At 54.2% G+C, this 20,994-nt stretch overlaps 2 protein-coding genes across 5 annotated transcripts; one reads left to right on the top strand and one right to left on the bottom strand.

Annotated features, from left to right (window-relative positions):
• Positions 1–984: 984 nt before the first annotated feature.
• MFSD13A (major facilitator superfamily domain containing 13A) lies at positions 985–19,231 on the bottom strand. Of its 4 annotated transcripts, none has more exons than XM_058671681.1 (9): positions 19,096–19,231; positions 8,085–8,328; positions 7,473–7,555; positions 6,571–7,023; positions 6,337–6,460; positions 5,267–5,363; positions 4,095–4,266; positions 3,819–4,012; positions 985–1,409 (listed from the first exon to the last, which is right to left on the bottom strand). In XM_058671681.1, exons 2-9 carry the CDS (start codon positions 8,250–8,252, stop codon positions 1,363–1,365), a joined length of 1,338 nt encoding a protein of 445 aa, XP_058527664.1. In that variant the 5' UTR covers positions 8,253–8,328; positions 19,096–19,231; the 3' UTR covers positions 985–1,362. The 4 variants fall into 4 exon arrangements, with proteins under 4 accessions (XP_058527664.1, XP_004579962.2, XP_058527663.1 ...); XM_004579905.3 differs by lacking the exon at positions 985–1,409 and adding an exon at positions 1,916–2,960; XM_058671680.1 differs by lacking the exons at positions 985–1,409; positions 19,096–19,231 and adding exons at positions 1,916–2,960; positions 14,989–15,073.
• C13H10orf95 (chromosome 13 C10orf95 homolog) lies at positions 18,782–19,496 on the top strand. The gene has a single exon (XM_004580234.3). The coding sequence runs from the start codon at positions 18,846–18,848 to the stop codon at positions 19,494–19,496; it is 651 nt and encodes a 216-aa protein (XP_004580291.3). The 5' UTR covers positions 18,782–18,845.
• Positions 19,497–20,994: the final 1,498 nt, after the last annotated feature.

The raw sequence follows: 20,994 nt of genomic DNA, 5'->3' as shown, positions 1-20,994 counted from the left end.
TGGGAAGGGGAGGAATGCAGGCCCCACCTGACCTGGTACCCTCAAGCAGGTGTGATATCAGCAGACAGCTCAAGTCCCAGCTCGTCAGGTGGATGCAGAGCAAATGATGAACACGTGGAAGTCTAATTTCAGGGCCTGAGGGTCCTACCCCTGCATACACACCCAAGCCCACATGTGGCCTTGACTCCAGGTAAATGATGGGACATCCCTAAGTCAGAATTCTCAAAACTTGCAGGTAAGAAACATCAAAATGTAGCACACCTAGACATTCTGGTTGATCATTTCTCCATCTGAAATCCACAGGTCTGAAATGCCAAGTGCCTGACAGCTCTTAACCCATTTATTCTTCCAGTTATCCCAAGTGTGCTCATTGCACATTTTTCTGCTGAAGAGATGGAGCCTTAATAGAAAGAGGCAGTTTCTCAGAAAACTCCACCCTTTACTAGCTATGATGTGAACCCAGTCAACATAGCCTTAAAAGCTACACTTTAAAAGGTTTATTGTTTTTTTACAGAATGCCAAGTTTATTTGGGGTCAGCCTGCATCTTTTTTTTTTTTTTTTTTTTTAATTGGAAAGCCAGATATACAGAGAGGAGGAGAGACAGAAAGGAAGATCTTCCGTCCGATGTTTTACTCCCCAAGTGAGCCGCAATGGGCCAGTACGCGCCAATCCGATGCCGGGACCAGGAACCTCTTCCAGGTCTCCCACGCAGGTGCAGGGTCCCAAAGCTTTGGGCCATCCTCGACTGCTTTCCCAGGCCACAAGCAGGGAGCTGGATGGGAAGTGGAGCTGCCGGGATTAGAACCGGTGCCCATATGGGATCCCGGGGCTTTCAAGGTGAGGACTTTAGCTGCTAGGCCATGCCGCCGGGCCTGGTTTATTGGTTTTTGTTTGAAAGGCAGAGATGACATCCACTGGTTCACTCTCTAAATGCCTACAACAGTCAGGACTGGCTGCAGCCAGAGCCAGGAGGCAGGTATTCAAGCTTCCCACAGGGATGGCGGGGGCTCAAGTACTTCCGCTGCCACCTGCTGCCTCCCAAGGTGCATGTTAGGAAGCTGGATCCAAAGCAGAGGCAGGACTCAATCCCATGTAGCTGAAATGAGTTGAGACATCCCAAGGGGCACCTTCCCCTGTGCCCCAAATGGCTGCCTAGCACCGCACTTGCAACTGCTATGCAGACCCTCAAGCCGATGGCCCAAAGGTGAAGACCCTACATCACTCATCAGAGTGCCTGGGTTTGGTTCCCAGTTGCAGCTTCATGCCAATGCAGACCCTGGGAGGCAGCAACAGTGGATGAGGCAGTTGTGCCATGCCACATAGATGTGAGACCTGAATTGATTGCGATCCTGGCTCCAGTCCTAGCGGGCATTTGGAGAGTGAACCAGGAGATGGAAGCAGACTGTACCTTTCTATAGCAGTGAGTTCCAGTCTGGGTCAGTTTTACCCCCAGACATTTGGCAGTATCTAGAGACATGGTTAGTTGTCATGGCTGGGCAAGGGAAGGTTGCTACTGCACAACCACAACAAATTACCTGATCCCAAGTGTTTCAAGCAATGGTTTTCAATCCCAGCTGTGTGTAAAAAAAAATCACCTGCAGGGGGCCAGCATGATGGCTCAATTTGATAATCCTTCATTTCTGAGTGCCAGGTTCCCACATGGGCCTAGGTTTATATCCCAGCTGCTCTAATTCCCATCTAGCTCCTTGCTTGTACCCTGAGAAATCAACAGAGGATGGCCCAAAGCCTTGGGATCCTATACCCACATGGGGACCTGGAAGAAGATTCTGGCTCCTAGTTCTGGATTTGGGAGAGTGAATCAACAGATGGAAGATCTTTCTCTCCTGTCTGTAAATCTGCCTTTCCAGTAAAAATTAAAGAAAGGAAGAAAGAAATCGCCTGCAGAGAATTTCAAAATCTCTGTAGCCAGGGCCCAGAAGCCAGGGTTTGAGAGACCAGACCTGAGACACTGGTATTTCCTGTGGCTGAGGCCCTCCCGCCTCGTTGACTACCATGACCCATAGCAACGATGCACGGGCTGCGGGCTGCTGGCCCCAGGCCTGGAGGTCATGTTGCTGCCCAGTGCCCACAGTGCTACCAACCTGCATCTTTCTCCCCAGGTACTCCAGGCACTAAAGTTGGGAGTCCACCACTCAGACTCAGAAAAACACTCTCGGGCACACACCCTAGGAATGATTGGCTTTAATTGGCTGTCATCAAATGCAGTTCTTAAGAGGCCTGCTGGGGTGAGAGGCTGGCCAACAGTGGGAGCACACCACTTCAAGACACTTCAAACAAGCCTGGCTGACACAGAGAGCTCTCAGAGAAACCACCAAAAGGGTGGGACTTAACAGTTTACAGAGCAGCTGCAGTATTAAAAGTGGCTCCTGAGCTCGCCCGGTGGCCAGCCCCAACCAGGCAATGGGATGGGCCCCGCGGCTACCCTGTGTGCACCACCCAGCAGCCACTCCCTCTGGGTCCCTATTTCTTCCTGTCCCACAAGGGAAGCAGGTCCCTGAGCGCACAGGGCCCAGGCCAGGCAGATGCCCAGACCTTGGTCATGCTCCCGGCTCAGGTCAGGTACTCCACCCACCATCTGTCCTGAGGATAGTGGAAGAGCAGGATGCAGCAGGCAACAGTGGCACCTGTCTCAGGCTGTGCACTCCATCATCCTTGGGGCGGCCTTGCTGCACATCTCACACTGTCTTAATGTCCAGGGTTTGAGCCTGGGCCAAGTGTTGGCGCTGGGCCTTGACCATGTGCAGGCGTCTCCCATGCAGCGTAAACTGGGACCAGGTGAAGAGCTGCAGCAATGCACAGGTGATGGGCACCAGCACCAACAGGTAGAAGCAGCCCTGACGGAGCGTGGGAGCCCGGGCAGGGGCTGGGGCCGGGGGCTCTGGCCAGGGGTGGGCACTCCCCACAGGGGTCAGCAGTGACTGCTCAAAAAGGTCATGACCTAGGGCAAGAGAACACAAAAACCACGTGGCTAATCCCACTCCCCTCCACAATGTGTGTGTGGCATCATTGGGTTGCACGTACATGCCCAAAGCACAACTCCTGATGCCTGTCCAGACTCTCCTGTCTCCCAAGATCTCCCTCAATCTTCAACTGCCCTTGACTCCAGGGCACATGGGCATATGCCACTACCCTAATCTGTCTCCCTGGGTTCTGCCCATTCTTTCAGTGGCCTCCCTGCTGTGCCCACCCTTTATCTCCTATGGTCTGTTCCCCATGCAGCAGCCAGAGCAAACATCAAAACTAAGTCAGACATGGGACTTCCCTGCTTATAACGCTCCTAAAAGCTTTTCTTTGCTCCAAAAACAAAGCCTTAAACACACACCCTGCCTTTCTCTACAAAACCCTCTTCCCTTCCAACTATTCCCACTCCCTCTGCTTGCAATGGGCTGGGATCTTTTCTAGAACAAACCCTTGCCACTCAGTTCACACCAAGCATCACCTTCTTGGACCATCTTTCCTCGCCCACACTAAGCAGCTTCTGTCACGTCGTCTTGCCTCTTCCCACCCCACAGCATGCATCACTGCTGCTATTGCTTGGCTCCTTACCGTCCAGTCCTCTGCCCTCACCCCCACCTGCCCCACTCCAGCTAGATGCACGTGACCTCATCAGTCTTGGCCATTATTCTCTCTGGTACCCAGAGAACACAGCCTGCCAAGGATGCTACCTTTGTGTGGAATGAATGAATAAGCAAATTAATAAAATAGAGGCATTGAGACCCAGTTCTACTCAGAGAAGGAGGGTCCAGGATAACCACAGCCCACTCCCACAGCTAAGCTTGCCCCCTGAGGCCCTCACCTGTGTAGAAGCAGAGCAGCCAGGTGCCCAGGAGTGGAGCAAAAGTCTGGCCTGGTTTGGTCACCAGAGCAACCATGCCAAAGAGAAGAGCTGAAGCCGCCTGCTTGCGGTGGTTCAACACCAGGTCTTCATCCACCAGGTCAGTGACCACCAAGGTCAGCAGCTTACAGGTGCCCTCAGTGAAGACACGGTTGCTGCCAGTGGACAGAGCAGGCAAGAAGAAGTGTCGGAGGGTGCAGGACAGAGGTGCAGGAAGAGAGGTAGGCAAAGGCATACCTGGCAATGAAGATACACAGCAGGCCAGGGCGGTCTGGCCCAGCCAACAGCATGAGCAGGCTGAGACCCAGCTTGAGGAGGAAGAGTCCTCGCACCACGGCATAGACACCCCAGCGACGGCACAGGGGCAGGAAGTAGAGGTTGTTGAGATGGGGAGCAACATAGGAGACGCCTGGGAGAAAGGGAGGAGGGACCCCAACACATCAGGGGCACTGCACAGCCTCAACAACAATCAGAATCCGAATTTGCACATGTACAACACTGACGATTGCCTGTGCAAAGAGTTCCACATTCTGTAACCCTGGCAGCTGGTAAGGTAAGTGCAGTCTGCCCCTTACCCAGGACAGCACGGTGGCTGCCCATAGCCATCCTCCCATACACTGTAAGCCATCTCCAGCTTATGTGCAATACCTAACACAGTACAAATGCTGCATAAATCACTTTAGCCCTGGAAGGAACCAGAACTAGAGTGATTCAGCATCCTTACTTTACAACTCAGAAAGAGAGGTCCAGGGAGATTAAAGAACCCACAAACAGGCCCGGCGGCGTGGCCTAGTGGCTAAAGTCCTCGCCTTGAACGCACTGGGATCCGATATGGGCGCCAGTTCTAATCCCGGCAGCTCCACTTCCCATCCAGCTTCCTGCTTGTGGCCTGGGAAAGCAGTGGAGGATGGCCCAATGCTTTGGGACCCTGTACTCGCGTGGGAGACCCGGAAGAGGTTCCTGGTTCCTGGCTTCGGATCGGTGTGCACCGGCCCGTTGCGGCTCACTTGGGGAGTGAATCATCGGGCGGAAGATCTTCCTCTCTATCTCTCCTCCTCTCTGTGTATCTGACTGTGATAAAAAATAAAATAAATCTTTAAAAAAAAAAAAAAAAAAAAGAACCCACACAGCACAGCCAGTCCAGTGAGCCAGTCCGGGCTCACTTCTCAGTGGGTGAACCATGCCCTTGCCTCCAAGCAGTACTGCCTGGCATCGCCTCTGGGTGGCACTAACACCAAAAGGACCCGCCTGAGAACAGCCCAGTGCCCCACACTCTTTCTGGAAAAGAGAAGGAGAGAAAGAGAGAACGAACTGACAGCCTGAATCCCAGGGCCAACAAGTAAGTGGACCTGCCCCCAGCTGGGCTAGGGACTCCTTATCCCCCAATCCTGCCCAGAGCATGCACTCACCCAACAGGAAGGAGCCCGTGGAGAGGGAGATTTGATCTGACAGCAGATGTTCCAAGAACAGGGGGAAGAAGTTGCTGTTGAAGTGGCAGTGGAAGACCTGCAAGCCCACAAGGCACAGTGAGCAGGGGCCCTGAAACGGAACTGGCCTTGCAGCAGAGCCCAAAACCTCATGCCTTACTGCTGCTTAGCTAATGGATTTTTTTTTCTTTTCTTTCTAATTTAGGAGGCAGAAATATCTGCCTCGCCTGATTCACTCCCCAAATGCCAGCAAAGACCAGGGCTGGCCCAGAAACTAGGAATTCATTCCAGTCTCCCAAGTAGCAGGAGGGACCCAGCTTCTGAGCTATCCCTCTGCTGGCCAGGACCTGCACATAAAATATGCTTAACAGTAATTCCTTCAGCTTCCAGTAGTTTCAACTGAAACCATAGGCCCAACACAATGGCTCAATTGGATAATCTTCTCCCTTCAAGTGTGCCAGGATCCCATATGGCCACTGGTTCAAGTCCCGGCTGCTCCATTTCCCACCCAGCTCCCTGCATAAGGCCTCAGAAAGCAGTGAAGGATGGCCCAAAGCCTTGGAACCCTGCACTCGTGTGGGAGACCTTGGAAAAAGCTTTTGGCTCCTGGCTTTGGATCTGTTCAGTTCTGGTCACTGTAGCCATTTGGGGAGTGAACCACCAGATGGAAGATCTTTCTCTTTCTGCAAATTTGCCTTTCCAATAAAAATAAATCTTTCTAAAAAGTTTCATGCTACAAATGCAATTTGCTTCCAAAACTGGCTATACAGGAGGTGTGGCATGCAGCTTTTAAAGAGATGGTCCCAAGTGCCCAGAAGGGGCAGCTCCCTCACATCTTTATGGATGAGGTCAAGGCTGCCTGGGCTGAGACCCACCTAAGAGCCCCCAGGGAGTGAGGTACTCCCTGGAGTTGGAGTCCAGGCCTCCTGGTCACCCAGGCCATGCTCCTGCTTGGTAGCAGATCAGGCCCAGAACCCAATGCCCAGCTCCTGAGGAAGCGTTCCTTGGAAGAGGCCCAGGCCAGCCCGGGAGCCGGGGACAGATCCCCATACCTGCACCAGGTCCATGCCCACGAACCACAGGAAGTTTTGGTGGCGTGCCAGCTGCCGAAGGTACTGGCCCAATGTGATGCTGCCCACTTCCTCGGTGCCCACCAGCAGCTCCTCTTCACACTGGCTATAGGGCAGAGGGAGGTGAGACCCATTGGGACTGGGCCAGGACACCAGTGGGACAGGCAGACTTCGGAAAATGCCAGTGGGAGCCCAGAGCTAAGGCAGGACACTCACCCGCCATCCACGGCCAGGCCCAAGCACCCTGGTTCCCTTCTGGCCACTTCCACCTGCCGCCTCAACAGCTGTGTGGCCCCTAGAAAGCCCAGCCCTGAGCCAGCAGCCAGCACTACACAGAAGGCGCGAAAGGAGGAGAAGTCCTCCTTGTTCCAGAAGGCGTAGGAGGCAAAGACGGAGAGGGAACCAGCCGCGCTGAAGAGGGAACAGTAGAAATTGAGGTGGGTGCGGTCGTGGGCTGAGAGGGCCAGATCAGCCAGCAAGGCGTGATGCTGCAGGTCCACAAGCGTCAGGAAGCCATCGTACAGGCACAGGCACAGCAAAAACTGCAGGCCGACTGGGGCCCAAGGTACCCACAATGCCAGAAAGGACAGCGCCAGCAGTGGCCCATGCCAGCCCAGGGCACGAACCCGTGTCAGCACCACGGCCCTGGAGGAGAAGCCAGCACCTGACCTGCCGGAGAGAGGAGGGCTATTGAGAGATGTCCTGTGGCCCTCTGCCCTCTGGGCCTATAGATGAGACAGAGGACGGAGTAGAGGGCTCCCACCAGGGTGGTTCCACTGTACCCCACCCAATGAAGCAGACCTCTCTTGTGTCCTATTGCACCATCCTATTGGCCCCCCAGGACCCCCAGGCAGTAATGGCCCTAGCAGGGACAGGCTCCGACCTGCCAGAAGCAGCATCGTATGCTGGTCATGTAGGAGCCCCAGGAGCCAGACAAGCTAAGCCTAGTTCATGTCTGCTCCCCAAACCCACCCCTCTGCAAGCTAGGCCAGGGTTAGTCAAAGCCACTTCACCAACCTGGACCAAGCCTGCCCTTTCACCCCACCCTCAACCCAGGCAGGGGGATGCCAGCAGTGGGGGGAACTGGACCAGTGAGGAGCTGTCCCCATGACACAAACCGGGGCTGCGAGCCGAGGAACTTGCGGTCACTGAGCCAACCGAAGAGTGGGTCGTTGAGGCTGTTCCAGAGGAGAAACACCGTCTGCGGTAGAGGGAAGATGGTGCAGTGGGCTTCTTAGCCTCCCCTCTAGCTTGTCCCTAGCCCAAGCTAGAGTGTCGCCATCCCTCGAAGCCGGCCCCCACCCACCTGTTGACCTTGGCTCATGTCAGTGCCTTGGTTAAAAAACTCTCAATCAGCCACCATTCCCGTCGAACTTCTACCAGCCTAAGGTCCCATTATCCAGCTGATGCATAACTCAATGCAGTGTCTAATACAGAGAAGAGTATGTGTGTGTGTGTGTATAAAGAAGAATTAATTAACCCATTAGTTAATATCCATGTGCAGTTTTTCCCACAAATGCTTTAAAGAGCCCTTGCATGAATATACAGAGCAGTGGGATGGAAGTCAGCATCTGCAAGGGCTGGTTTGTCGCACTCCAAGTGGCATGCTCCCCGGCTCTCCTTGTCAAGAGTCTCAGCAGGCAGCATGGTGCCCCAGCCCTGCCATCTGCTAGGCAGCTGTGCATGCTCCAGGTCCCCCAGGAGGATCTGCCGCCCGGCGCAGTCCCTACCTCTCCAACCCAGAAGGCCACTTTGTTGATCTTGTACACTGAGACAAAGGTGTCCACGTAGTAGAGCAGGAACACATTGTGCAGGATGGAGATGAAGAGGGCCAGGGAGCCATAGACCACAGCCGTGGGGAGGCCCAAGAACCAGGCCTGGGACTGGCCCCATCCCATGGCTGCCAATCCTGGTCTCAGCCCCAGGAGCACACAGAGTGGCCCATGGCCATGGGCAGGCTCACCATTCCTGTCCCTGGGGAAGAAGCAAGCAGTTAGCAGCAGGGACCACAGCCAGCTCTACCGTCAACCCGGGCTTGACATGGGCTTCCACCAAGAGCATGGGTACTGAAAACTAAGCCTGGGAACCTCTGAGGTGGTGCCTCTGGAACAACGTGGGACTTGATACAATGCTGGGAGGAACTCAGACAACTGATAAGTCTGTGGGAGGGGCAGGCATCCAGCAAGGCCCGGGCTTCGTGTGCCAGGGCCAGGTGCCTAGTACCTTCTGGCAGCTGCACTGTACGATTGTAATGGTCTGATCAGGACAACCTTGGGCTTGGATGTACACTGTGCTGCAAGTGTGACCTATGCAAGGTCCTTAGTAGTTTTTTTGGTAAAGGGAAAGAGGGGCTGACTAGGTTAACTCCGCTGAGGCCCATAAGGAATCAATGAGGTATCTCACAGAGTGTGTACAGTCAATGGGTACCAGCACCACAGCCAAGCTAACAGCACAATTGCACTTCTATAGGAGGGTGGCCCCAAGCTCAGAGGTGCCAACTGACCAACGCCACACAGCAGAACAACACTGGGACCCCAGGCTGCCTGGCTGCCTGCCACTTGATCTCAGGTGGGGAACCCTGCACTCAGACCTTGCTGGGGAACTGGGGGGGAAAGCCCAGAGTGACTCCTACTCTGTAGAAAGAGTGAAAAAATGTGGTCAAGTTTAAACCTGGAAATCCTACCTCGAAGGAACCAGCCCCTAAGTGTGGGGAGTGGGGTGCTGAAGCCGCTCCCCAGAATAAGAAAGCTGGAATAGGAGGGGCCGTCACAAGATGGCGGCTGACCCAGGGCCAGGAGGCGGAGCTGGTCTCGCCAGCAGGTAAACAGGAAGTCACAGGGATAGGCTAATGCCCTAGCTGTGATTACTGGCCCATCACATAGCGCCAAGTGGACCCACGGGGAGAAGTGATTGGTGGAGAACGATATAAAAGTAGCCAGTAAAAGCCAGACAAACGACAACGGATGGACTGGGACAACAGACAACAGACAGACGGACCGACGGACAGACGACAGGAGATGGACAAAGAAAGACGGGACAAGGGAGAAGAAGGACGGGCGGGAAAAAGGGTGGCGGAAAAGAGGGATACAGACAGAAGCAGTAAAAGCAGTACGGAGAGACTGGGGCAGGAGCAGCGGAGAGAAGGATTTAAACGCAGCCGCTTTTGGCAGTGAAGGGTCCAGTTGTGGTTCCGGCTTTTCCCGGACCCTCAAGAGCATGCCCCATCTTTTTAGTTTTGCCGCTGCTGGGCGACGGCAACACCTACAAACCCTACAAACAGCAGGGAGCTGGCCCACAAGCAAGGCAACGGGCTGGCTTAGTGAGCCCCAGACACACACAGTCCCTGGCACCATTGGGGGGAGGCAAAGGGTTGAAGAAAGAGAATAAGGGAGAGCCAGCTCTGCAGGGATAAGTCACCGACACAAACCAGGGCTGGGCTATTACTAGGGCTTCAAGCTGAACTTCTCAAAGAGGCACACTCATTACCTGAGTGTGGGGAGCTGGCAAAGCAAGCAGGCTTCTGGAGCTCTGTGTCCAGGTGACAGAGAGGCAGCCAGCTCTTTAAACAACCCAACCTGGAGTCTTCTCATACCCAAACCTGCTTTTCTTGGCAAAAAAAAACTCAATGTCCCCCTGTATCTGAGCCCCAGCAGCTCCCTTCTTGCAAACTCCCTATGCTAGTTTTTACCCCAGATGACAAGTCATTACTGCCCCCCTTCCTTGCCTCACAACCTGTGAGTGTGACCATATTTGGAAAGGGTCTTAAAGATGTAAACAAATCAAGCTGAGACCACGCTACACTGAAGCAAGCTGAAATGTGCTTAGAAGGAGCGAGTGACGTGGACCCGGGGAAAAGCCAGCCCCTTAAGAACAAAGACACAAACCTGGGGGGCGCAGCTCCGAGGCCCAGCACGTGGCATTGTCCACCATGGTCAAGGATTCTTCCCTCAGATCCCCACAGGGAACCCCACCCTGAAAACACTTTGATGGGAGGAAGCCTTCAACCTTCCAGACCAACCTGGAAGCAGGAAGCTTGCTCCTCCACAGTGGCCGTCCATTAGGACAGCCTGGGGAAGCACGGGCTGGGAGCCAGAGTTCCAGCCTGCCTGCCCTCACTCATCCCAGTCACACCCCACATGGGGAGGCCACTTGGTTACAGGACCTGTGCCTGCCCCACAGCCCAATGTGGGTTCATTGCCTGGTACCCAGGCTGGCCTTTCCCCCCAGGCCCACCCTCTCCCTCCTGGTGCTAGGCCTTTATTCTTGCTTACCCCTCTACCCCTCAGCAAATGCACCAGTCCCACAGGCATCGTCCCTTTTTTCAGGAGCTGCCACAGCATCCAGGCAGCCATTTGCACCCAGTGCCAGAAGTCACGCCTGCCTCCCACCCCAACCTGCCTGTGGACTTCCCAGGGCAGGAGCTGGGAGTTCAGGGAGTTCGGTGGAGCCACTGCTGAGACTCAGGGAGGATCAGACTGATCAGGGACACCTATGCATTCTACCTCAAATGCTATGTTCACTGGGGTCAGGGTTGGCAGGCTGGGAAAGGGGGGGCGGGGAGTGAGAGAGAAAGGGCTGGGAAGTGGCCTGGAAGCCTGGGAGGCTCTCATAGCTGGCTGCAAGGATCCCAGCAAGGCTGGAGGACAGTCAGGAGGCCCCTCTCTCAGGCCCCTGAAGGAAACGTTTTCCATTCTTCTCCTGGGAGCTCCACTGAGGTATAACTGACATATAATAAACTGCCTATATTCATGGTGTCCAGTCCGGGCAGTGTTCCCAGGTGGCGCAGCACACCTGGGATACCAACACAATAGAGATGAACTCACTCCTAGCCCTCAGCTGCCTGCGCACTGCTCTGCCCAGTGACACAGGGCCAAGATACAACTGGAGGCCTTTCAAGCCCTGACTCCACTTCCAGATTACCTGTGTTATCTGGAGCCATCTGCCTGCCCACCCCACGCCTGTGTCATCAGGGCATTGTGAGAGCAAAGGAGCAAATACTCAGAAACACTCTACAGCATCAAGTATGGGGGACAGCAAAGCTTTAGAGAGGATGGTAACTGAGCCTCTCAGACCCCCCACCAGAGAGGGTCTGGTCCCCACCTGGGGCCAATGGGCTCATTTGGAGAGTATTCAGGGAGATGCCTCTAAAGGGGCTTTGGAGCATAAGATCCACCTCCATCATTGTCCCCAACCCAGCTCAGCGTCTGCCTCCCTAGGGCCTCTCACAACTCCCTTGCCTCAACTCCAAAGCTTTCCAAAGCCCAGAGACCCCCTACTGGGCCCTACTCCGTTCAGTCCAGCCCTGTCCTTGGTGCTGGAGAAGATCAAGCCCATGGCACACAGGGTCCTCCCGCCTTCACCTCAAAGGGTAAGGCGAGGTGAAAGGTGTGACTTTCACCAATATAAGGATCTGGTTCGAATCCCAACTGCATGGCCAGTGCTGTGGTATAGTGGGTAAAGCCGCTACCTGCAATGCCAGCATCCCATGTGGGTGCTGGTTCGAGTCCTGGCTGCTCTGCTTCTGATCCAGCACCCTGCTAATGTGCCTAGGACATCGGCAGAGAAGGCCCAAGTGCTTAGACCTCTATACCCACGTGGAAGCCTCACAGGAAGCTCCTGGATTCCTGGCGTCAGACCAGCCCAGATCTGGCCAATGTGGTCATTTGGGAAGTGAACCAGCAGATGGAGATCTCTCTGTCTCTCATCTCAAATCTTAACTCCACTTCTATGCAGAGTGCAACGTTAAGCAAGTCCCCAACCCTTGGTTTCCACGACTATAAAACAAGGTAATGACGCCTGGGGTGCTGGAAGGATGAGGGCCCAGGAAACCAGGACCACAGTGCCTATCACACAAAAGCATCTCAGAAACTGGCTTTTTCTTGGTCTCACTTGTAACAGAGGAAAGGGTAGGAGCAAAGAATACATGGTAACCAGGCCCTTTCCCCAGAGAAAGGGGTGAGAAGACGGGTTCAGGGGAGCAGGGCCACATAGAATGGTGGGAACATCAAGGCCAGCCCCCCAACTGCAGACCCACAATAGAGACAAAGGCACCTGTCCCATGACTTGCTGGACTGGCCAGCAGCCAGGGGAAAGGCACACAGGGTCCGATTCAGACTATCCTACCAGGAACACACCAGCTCCACCCTACCCCCTGGGCTCCTTGCACAAGAGCCTGCGGGAGGCCCCCTTCAGTACGGTCCAGTTGGTGGTCCGATCAGCCACTCCCTCCCTCTGAGCCCCAATCTCTTGCCTACAAAGTGGGGATGTCAGTGCCAACCTCTCAGATGGCGGGGGGAGGGTAGACATTGCTGAAAGGCAAAAGGAATGAAAGGCACCAAGCAGGGCGTATGACAGGGCAATCCTCAATAAACAGCAGCTGGTTTTGTTTTTTCACGCCTCTGAAACGAGGTCTCATGATCTTCCAATGTCAGTCCATGATCACACTGCCAGACGCACAGCTGAAATGGTCTCTTCCTTTGCTGCCTGAAAGATCCTAGCCTCTTTCAGTGGATGGGAGTGTCCCTTGGCTTTGGCAAAATACTGGGGTAACTTCTGCTTAGTCCCAATATCCCAGCCTTGCCTCATACTCCAGCTTAACCACCTCCACATTGGTGTCCTCACCAACACACAGCTCCTTCCCACTTGCCTGGCAAGGAGGTGCTGTCTGACGTTTCTAAGCCTCATGATGAGCTTTACAGGTCCTGTTTCTCCTTCCACTGGCACAAACGAAGTTGCCAATGCCCCAAAGGTTAAAACACCTGACTCAACGCCAAAGAGCTCTTAGGTGCTGCAGCCAAGATTCAAAACAGGCTTGACCAGAAATTTTAGGATTTCTCACTTCCCCTTGTGCAACTCCCCTCATCCAATCAGCATCATAGATTCCTAAATGCACCAATTAGGTGTTCCCCCCTTTCCTATCCGTAGCTCCCGGATCAGGCACCCAAATGCTTTCCTTACCCTCCCTTTCTGGTCCATTGACTCAGTAAATGCCCTCCCTGACCCCTGCACTTGCCTCCCCCTGGCTCCCTCACCATCCAGCGACTGCTCAATGAAAGCCTTCTGGGCCAACTCACTCCTTCGGCCAGCAGGGCAGCCCTAGCCCCAGTTGCAGGAAATGACCATCAGTAGGCCCTGCTCTGCCGCAGCTGTGCTCTGTTTCACAGCTGGGGCAGGGGCAGAAGCAGCCTGGAAGTATCATGTGCTCCTCTGAGGAAATCGTGTAAAGACTGCAAGGCAACAGGTAGCCCAGAAGAATGGAGAATAGCACCATGGGTACAGTTCTGAACCCATCGAAGCCGAAGCAGCATGGGCAGAGCGCAGAGCAGGGAGTCAGGGAAGCGCCAGGGACAGGAGTGTTACACCCAACACAAGATTCGGCCCAGATGGCAAGTGGCAGGCAGCCCACAGCTGAGAGGGGAGTGAGGGCTGTTTGGACAGAACCCTCCACCTTGTGTCCCACTGCCTCCTGCACCCAACCAGATGCCTGGGACAGGGAGCTTGGAATCAATGAAGATGGCCGCCCCTCCTCTCTGGCCTCTGACCCAATCAATGACACTGAGAACGCCAACAGCACACTGGGACCCCGGAGCAAAGGGCATCAAGAGGCTGGGCATTTGTTCCTGATGCCCTCCAGTGGGACTAAAGCCTGGATGAGGAGTGATTAGGGTAGGGGAAAAACCTCCTGGGCGCAATGTGGTGCTAGGAACCCCAACGCAGGTCTGCAAAGCACCCCAAACCAACTATCAGCTGATGCCTATACCTGTGAAACAGAAACCAAGCCAGGCTCTGCTTGACCTCAGGGGTATCAAATAAACAAATGGCACAGAAAGGCCTAACACCCAAGCAAATATTACCACCCATGTCCTTTTCTCAACCAGCAACTGACCTGTGAATTGTTCACTGTGCCCGCTGCTTGGCCCTGGAGAGAGGGTGCAATACCCTGCATCCCAAATACCTACAGGCCCATCCTCTTCCTGCTGCCCAGGCTAGAAACAGGGGATGGGACTCCTCTCTCCCCATTCCGTGGGTGACAATGGCAGCGAAGGTTAGCAGCGTCCCTCCAGGTCCACCAGCCCCTTCCAAGCCCCTGCGGAGTATAAGATCAACACTGGTGTGGTGGATTACCATCCCTTCCACACCAGCCTTCACCTCAGACCTCAAACTGGAATATCAAGCGGACCCAACACCCAGGTTTTTACTTTTTCTTCTTCTCCTTAGCTCCCCCAAGTGGAGGATGGAAGGGGAAATCCCTGAGCCTATGGAACTGTATCATGAAAAATAAAAATAAATACAAACTCTCCAAGTGGTTTTCTTACACCACCTGACTGAGAGCCATTGTATTAAGCAAGGGAACCCGACTTGACCCACTGCATCCCGGGATCCTTGTCCCCCAGGTTCATTGCATCCCCTTGCCACGGAGCCCCTCTCCGCCCCTTGCCCCACCCAACCCCCTCTGCAGAGGTACCACCCTGGCCCCTGGCCCCAGCTTCTCCTATTCTAACACCAGAACTCTACCAATCCACAAGCTCTTCACCTGAAGGACCGCCCCAGCCGGCTCCACAGCCGGCTCCACAGCCGCCAGAACGGAAACGTTCGTGTCAGATCGACCCCCACCCGCCGCGGCCAGCCTCTCACCGCTATCGGGACAGACGGAGCCTAATCCCAGGACTGCTTGGAGCCAGGTGCGAGCCAGCGCGCCTGCGCTAACGCTGGCTCCGGGCTTTCCCAGCCTTCCCCCTCCGCCCCTCCCCACGATTGGCTCCGTACGGCTCCCGCGCATCTCCGGCAGGTGACCGCGCCTGAGGCTGCCACCGCCATGTTTGTCTTGGGCTCTTGCCCTTAGACACCAAAAAGAGAAAGTGGTCACTGGTGAAGACAAAGCACGTTGCCCGGGTGACTGACGAGCTCCCCTGCTCTGTCACCTCCACGAAGGCTCTACCTCATTGCAACTCAAACTCAGGTTTTCCTGGGCACCCTCTTTCCTTCGTGCATATGCTTGCTCGGTAATTAGAATGAAGATTTCTCAGTACCTTCTCTCCAGTCTTGCGATCTGACTGGATGTACAGTTGAGGCAGACATGGAGGGGGAAGTGGCGCGACCTGGGACTCCCTGATGTCCTACAATACCCAGGACCTCCCACGATCAGCAGAGGTCTTCAGCAAGGGTCCAAAATTAAAATCAGACTCCTCATCTTCCTGGGCTGACTTGAGTATGCCACTCCACACCCAGGAGTGCCCAGATTGTCCTGGGAGAGTGGAACCAGATGATAAATGTAGCCAGTTCCATGAAGCCCATTACTGAACTCCAGGCTGAAGTGAGGAAGGCCGGTGAGTGTCCTTGGATACCACTCAGGGGCTGGGATTTTAAGGAACAAGCTAATGAAATGAAGGTGTCTTCATTTCCCATCAATGCTGCTATCATCACCACACATTCAGAGGCTTAAGGCAACACAAATTCATTGCTGCACAGTTCCAGGGGCCCTAGGGGAGAATCTGTTTCTTGCCTGGTTGCCCATGACCCCTTCCATCTTGGAAGCCAGGAACAGCTGGCCAACACCTATCACAGCTCATCACTCATAGAATTATTTGCACATAGGAGGACCACTGGGCCACCAAATAACTAGAACAATCTTTTTGAGGTCATAATCAACAGGTTGAATACAATCTTAATTCTCCTTTACCATATAACAGGTTCACAGGCTTTCAGTAACAAAATTAGGGACATTTTTAAAAGATTTATGGGCCCAGTGCAGTAGCCTAATGGCTAAAATCCTTGCCTTGCACATGCCAGGATCCCATGAGTGCCAGTTTGTGTCCCAGCTTCTCCACTTCCCATCCAGCTCCCTGTCTGTGGCCTGGGAAAGCAGTTGAGGACGGCCCAAAGTCTTGGGACTCTGCACCACGTGGGAGACCAGGAAGAAGCTCCTGGCTCCTGGCTTCAGACTGGCTCGGCTCTGGCTGTAGCAGCCACTTGGGGAGTGAATCATCGGACAGAAGATCTTCCTCTCTGTCTCTCTTCTCTATAATTCTGACTTTCCAATAAACAAAATAAATCTTTAAAAAATTAATTTCTTGTTAATTTTTTATTTGAACAGCACACAGAGAAATCTCCCATCCATTGATTCACTCTCCAAATAGCTGCAATGCTTAGAGTTGGGCCAGGTGGAAGCTGGGAACCAGGAGCTTCTTCTAGGTCCCCCACATGAATAGATATCCAAGCACTTGAGCCATTTTCCAGTGCATTCCTTGGCACAGTAGCAGGGAGCTTGAACCAGTGCTCATATGGACTATCAGCATCCGAGGCAGTAGCTTTAACTGCTATCCGACAATGCAGGCCCCAAATCTTTGATTGGGGGATGGGGTTGAAGGTGTGGGAGTGTTCTTCCATTTACTATAACATAGATCCCTAATAAAGGCCACTGTAGTTTGTGCCCAGTCCTCAGATTGGCCGGCTCCCTCTTGGAGCTGTGCATAGGCAATGGCAAGTGGATTCCAAAGTAGAACTCTGGCTACGTCCCTTCTCTTCCTCAGGTGCCCAGCCCCAGCAGCTGCCCTCCACAGGACACTGCAGAGGCCCAGCGGGGGAGGGGCAAGGGATGTGACAGGTGAGTACCGGAGGCCTTCACAGAGGGTAGCAGGGTTTTCAGGGATCCCTGAGAACCAAGGAGCATCTCTGGGATATCCTGGTTGTTCTGCTTGAGCTGGCAGAAGAAGGAGAAGGAAAAAGTGACCGCCTGGTAGCCCTGCAACTGGAAGAAGATACCAGGTATTTTTTTTAATTACTTTAAAATTAGAGCATTAAAGAGGTTTTCCATCATCTGCTTCACTCTATAAATGGCTTCTATAGCTCAGAATGGGCCAGGCTAACATTAGGATACAAGAACTCCATCCGGCCTTCCACGTGGGCCATCTTCCGCTGCTTTTCCAGGAGCATTTGTAAGGAGCTGGATGGGAAGTTGGGCAGCCAGGACTCAAACTGACACTGACATCAGGTGTCAGCATCCCAAGTGGCAGCTTAACTTACTAAGTCACAAGGCAGCTGCCAGGGATCATCAAAAAAAAATTATTCTATTTTTAATGGAAAGACAAATATACAGAAGGAAAGACAAAGATCTCCCACCTTCTGGATCACCTCCCAAGAGGCAGCAACAACCGGAACTCAGCTGATCCGAAGCCAGGAGCCAGGAGCTTCTTCCAGGTCTCCCACACAGGCACAGTGTCCCAAGGCTTTGGACCATCCTCTACTGCTTTTCCAGGCCACAAGCAGGGAGCTGGATGGGAAGTGGAGAAGCTGGGACATAAACCAGTGCCCACATGGTATCCCAGCGCGTGCAAGGTGACGATTTAGCCACTAGGCTATCATGCCGGGACCCAGGGATCAGTTTTAATTGTGCGTTTACCACTCTCCCCACTGGAGAAGCAGTAGGTGGGGGGTTGTGAACCCTAACTAGAGAGGGCCAGAGCTCATAGGGACCAACCTAACTATAGGAAGTTATCTGACTCTACTTAGTGTCTTCTGAGCTTTGTCATCAGTTGACAGCTTCAAACCTCACTGTGCTCACAGGCTCTGCGGTCCTAGCAAAGTGGCTCCTAGTTTCTTACCAGGTATATGAGAACATCACTGTGTGCATCATATAACTAGTACAAATTAAGTGTCTGTGTATCCTTCCAGGAATAACTAGTTTAGTCCGAAAGAAGTTCCAGTATGGATGACGCGATAAAATGAATATTGTGATGAGCCTTAGGACAGAAATGGGACCGGGTTTTGCCCTTACCACCACCGGCTGTGTGAGTTTGGGCAAGTTATCCTACATAAGCCACAGCCATTGCAAAAGCGATGAGTGCCCACTCAGGCAAAGAGCTTAATGTGATGTAAAAGCGAGGATATTAGGACCTCCTTGCTACGGTTCATAGAAACTTGGAGAGGTACATAAGCAACCTGATTGATAACACTCCAATGCTACCAGACTCAGCCTGTCCACAGAAGCTAGAAGTGTGGGCTGGGAAGACATCCCTGAGCTCAGGCCTCTGCCTTTTAAACTGGAGCCACCACAGCCGGCAGGCTCACTCAAGTTTGTAAACACAACCTGGCTGGCCCCAGGCCAGGTCGAGGTGTTTGCCTCTGCCTGGTAACAGAGGTGTGGCTGAGACCAGCATGGAGAGCAGTTACAGGACAGACACAAAGTGGTGGAGAAACGTGCAGACCCCCACATGCTGGGGGCCCAGCTCCTCCAGGCTGAAGGAGACAAGTGAGTGGGGGCTGGGGACTTGAAAAGGGCTAGGGTCCTTACTTCCTGGTGGAAGCCTGAGGTGCGGGCTTCGAGGTGGGGAACTGCACCCGAAATAGGTCAAATTCAGCAAAACCACGCCCCAGAGCCCTAGGTTAGCAGCCCTGGAAAAGTATGCTGCTAACAAAGCACCCTCTGCCACAGGCTGAACCAGGCTGACGTCCCGAGGAAAACGCCCAACGCTCGAGTCTCAGACTCTCAGGCCATGCACTCATACTGGTGCAGCCCACCGCCCGGAGAGGGCGGCTGGCCTTTGCCGCAGCCCCGCACCTACACGTGCCTGCCCGTCCCTCTGCTGCTGCCCCCGATCCAGGCGCACAACTTCTGCAGCCGGCCCAGCAGTCTGGGCGCGGGCGAGTGGCCGGCCCCTCGTGAATACCACTATTTCTATGGCTCCACCGCCGTCGCCGTGCCGCCCTGGTGGGTCTTCCCGCCCGCCTACGCCGCGGCCCTACCCCCGCCGCCCGCCGGAGCTCTGGGGCCTTCACTGCAGACAGAGCCAGAGGCTACGGAGAGCTGGGCGCCGTGGCCCGAGGGCAGCAGCCTCCAGGTGGAGCTGCGCTGGGGCCGCGTCGAGCGAGCGCTGGGCCGGCGCCTCCACCTGCCCGACTTCGTGCGCCGCGAGCTGCGCCGCGTGTACGGCACGTACCCACGCACCGACGCGCGCGTCACTTACCGCCATGGCGAGTTCCTGCTGCAGGGGTTGCCGCGCGTCCTCGAACCCGAGTACCACGTGGAGAGGCGCGTGGTGCGTCGCCCCGCCAGCGGAGACAGTGGCGGGAGCGGCGACGGTGTCCCAGAGGGGGAAGCCCAGGGGCTACGTCGTCTTCGCTCCAAGAGGAAAGGGCTGAACTGAGCGCCCCGGAGCCAGCAAGCTTACATGCGCCTTCTATCGCAGCCTCACCAGCGCTCCCGCAGCCGAGCCTGCTTCGTGCTTCACGCGTCTTTAACCCTTTGCCTTTACTGCGCCCTGTCCCAACACCTGCACTTCCTTGATTGCTCTCACACTTCTGGCCAGAGGGCTCGAAGACGTTTCTAGATGTTATGTTTCTTGTTCTCTCCAGATGGGTTTAAGAAGAAGCAAGGCCTGGACCCTTTGTTCCCTCAGTTGCTTTCTCCCTAGCTTCTCCCCCTCCCCGACAAGAGCCCAGCCCTGCAGGGTGGTACTTTTATTTCTTCTCTAACCCGAGTCTTTCCAATCTGATGTTTCGATTCTCCACAGTGTGTAAATAAAAGTGAGATAGATGTAGACTGCAAGGTAGTTGTTGTTTGGCAATGGGTGCTGTCCCCCGTGCATCCTGGGGAGCAGAAAGGTGGGGAATAGGGAGAAAGGAGGCATCCTCATGGCTGGGCTTAGCTCCCTCGATGTGCAACTCACATTCTCTTCTCGCCTTGCCGGTCCTGTGACCCTGGCCCCAGCCTCAGGGCACAGGATCAATCGAAGTGTGGCAGGCATGACACACGAGGCCTACATTTATGGCTGCTGGGACATTTTCTGGTCATGTCACATTAGGCTCCAAATGTTGCACTCAATTGCTAAAACAGAATGTTACACCAGTGATAGTCACAACAAACTATAATTACAATGAGAGGCAAGGCAACCGACCGACCAGGACCAACACCCGTACCAGAGTACAGCCCCAAACAGCACATTTACAGAGCTTTCATAGGGACAGTTGACAATGGCTTGCATAGTGTAGCAGGAGAAAAAGTGCTGCGTGTTCCCTGCCTATCTCAGCTGGGCAGCCTGTGCCCATCTCCCTTCCGGTCTGGCAATCCAGATAACCAGGCTGAGGCCTTGGCAACGTCCGTGAGCTAACCAGACTCGGACCTGAATCCCTGGGAACTGGGAACCATCAGTGTTGAAGGGTACAGAGGAGGCTTAGTCTGCCAGCCTACCCAGACATTCTCATACCGTCTCATAGCCAAGCAAGCAGAGCAGGAGTTACAAAAGGGAGAAGTGTTGCAGTTAGCAATGAGCCATGTTCACTCCGTTTTAATTTCAATTTTGCACTCTTAAGTCTGTTTCTTCATTTATAAGAAGCATAGGGGATGGGCCCGGCGGCGGTGGCCTAGCGGCTAAAAGTCCTCGCCTTGAACACACTGGGATCCCATATGGATGCTGGTTCTATTCCCCACAGCTCCACTTCCCATCTACCTCCCTGCTTGTGGCCTGGGAAAGCAGTCGAGGACAGCCTAAAGCCTTAGGACTCTGCACCCACGTGGGAGACCTGGAAGAAGTTCTTGGATTCTGGCTTCGGATCGGCATAGTACAGGTCGTTGCGGTCACCTGGGGAGTGAATCAGCGGATGGAAGATCTTTCTCTCTTTCTCTCCTCCTCTCTATGTATCTGA

This window comes from Ochotona princeps, chromosome 13, assembly GCF_030435755.1.
Source record: "Ochotona princeps isolate mOchPri1 chromosome 13, mOchPri1.hap1, whole genome shotgun sequence".
NCBI lineage: Eukaryota > Metazoa > Chordata > Mammalia > Lagomorpha > Ochotonidae > Ochotona > Ochotona princeps.
The sequence above is the reverse complement of the archived record's forward strand: the minus strand, read 5'-3'. Positions and strand labels throughout refer to the sequence as shown.

Excerpts from the sequence above, each read along its gene's own strand:
- MFSD13A (XM_004579905.3), bottom strand. The coding sequence starts at position 8,252 with ATGGGATGGGGCCAGTCCCAGGCCTGGTTCTTGGGCCTCCCCACGGCT. Across the intron at positions 7,024-7,472 it reads TTCCTCGGCTCGCAGCCCCG|GTCAGGTGCTGGCTTCTCCT; the intron begins GTTTGTGTCATG and ends TCTCTCCGGCAG. Across the intron at positions 2,961-3,818 it reads GCTGCTCTGCTTCTACACAG|GTCATGACCTTTTTGAGCAG; the intron begins GTGAGGGCCTCA and ends CTCTTGCCCTAG.
- C13H10orf95 (XM_004580234.3), top strand. The coding sequence starts at position 18,846 with ATGCACTCATACTGGTGCAGCCCACCGCCCGGAGAGGGCGGCTGGCCT.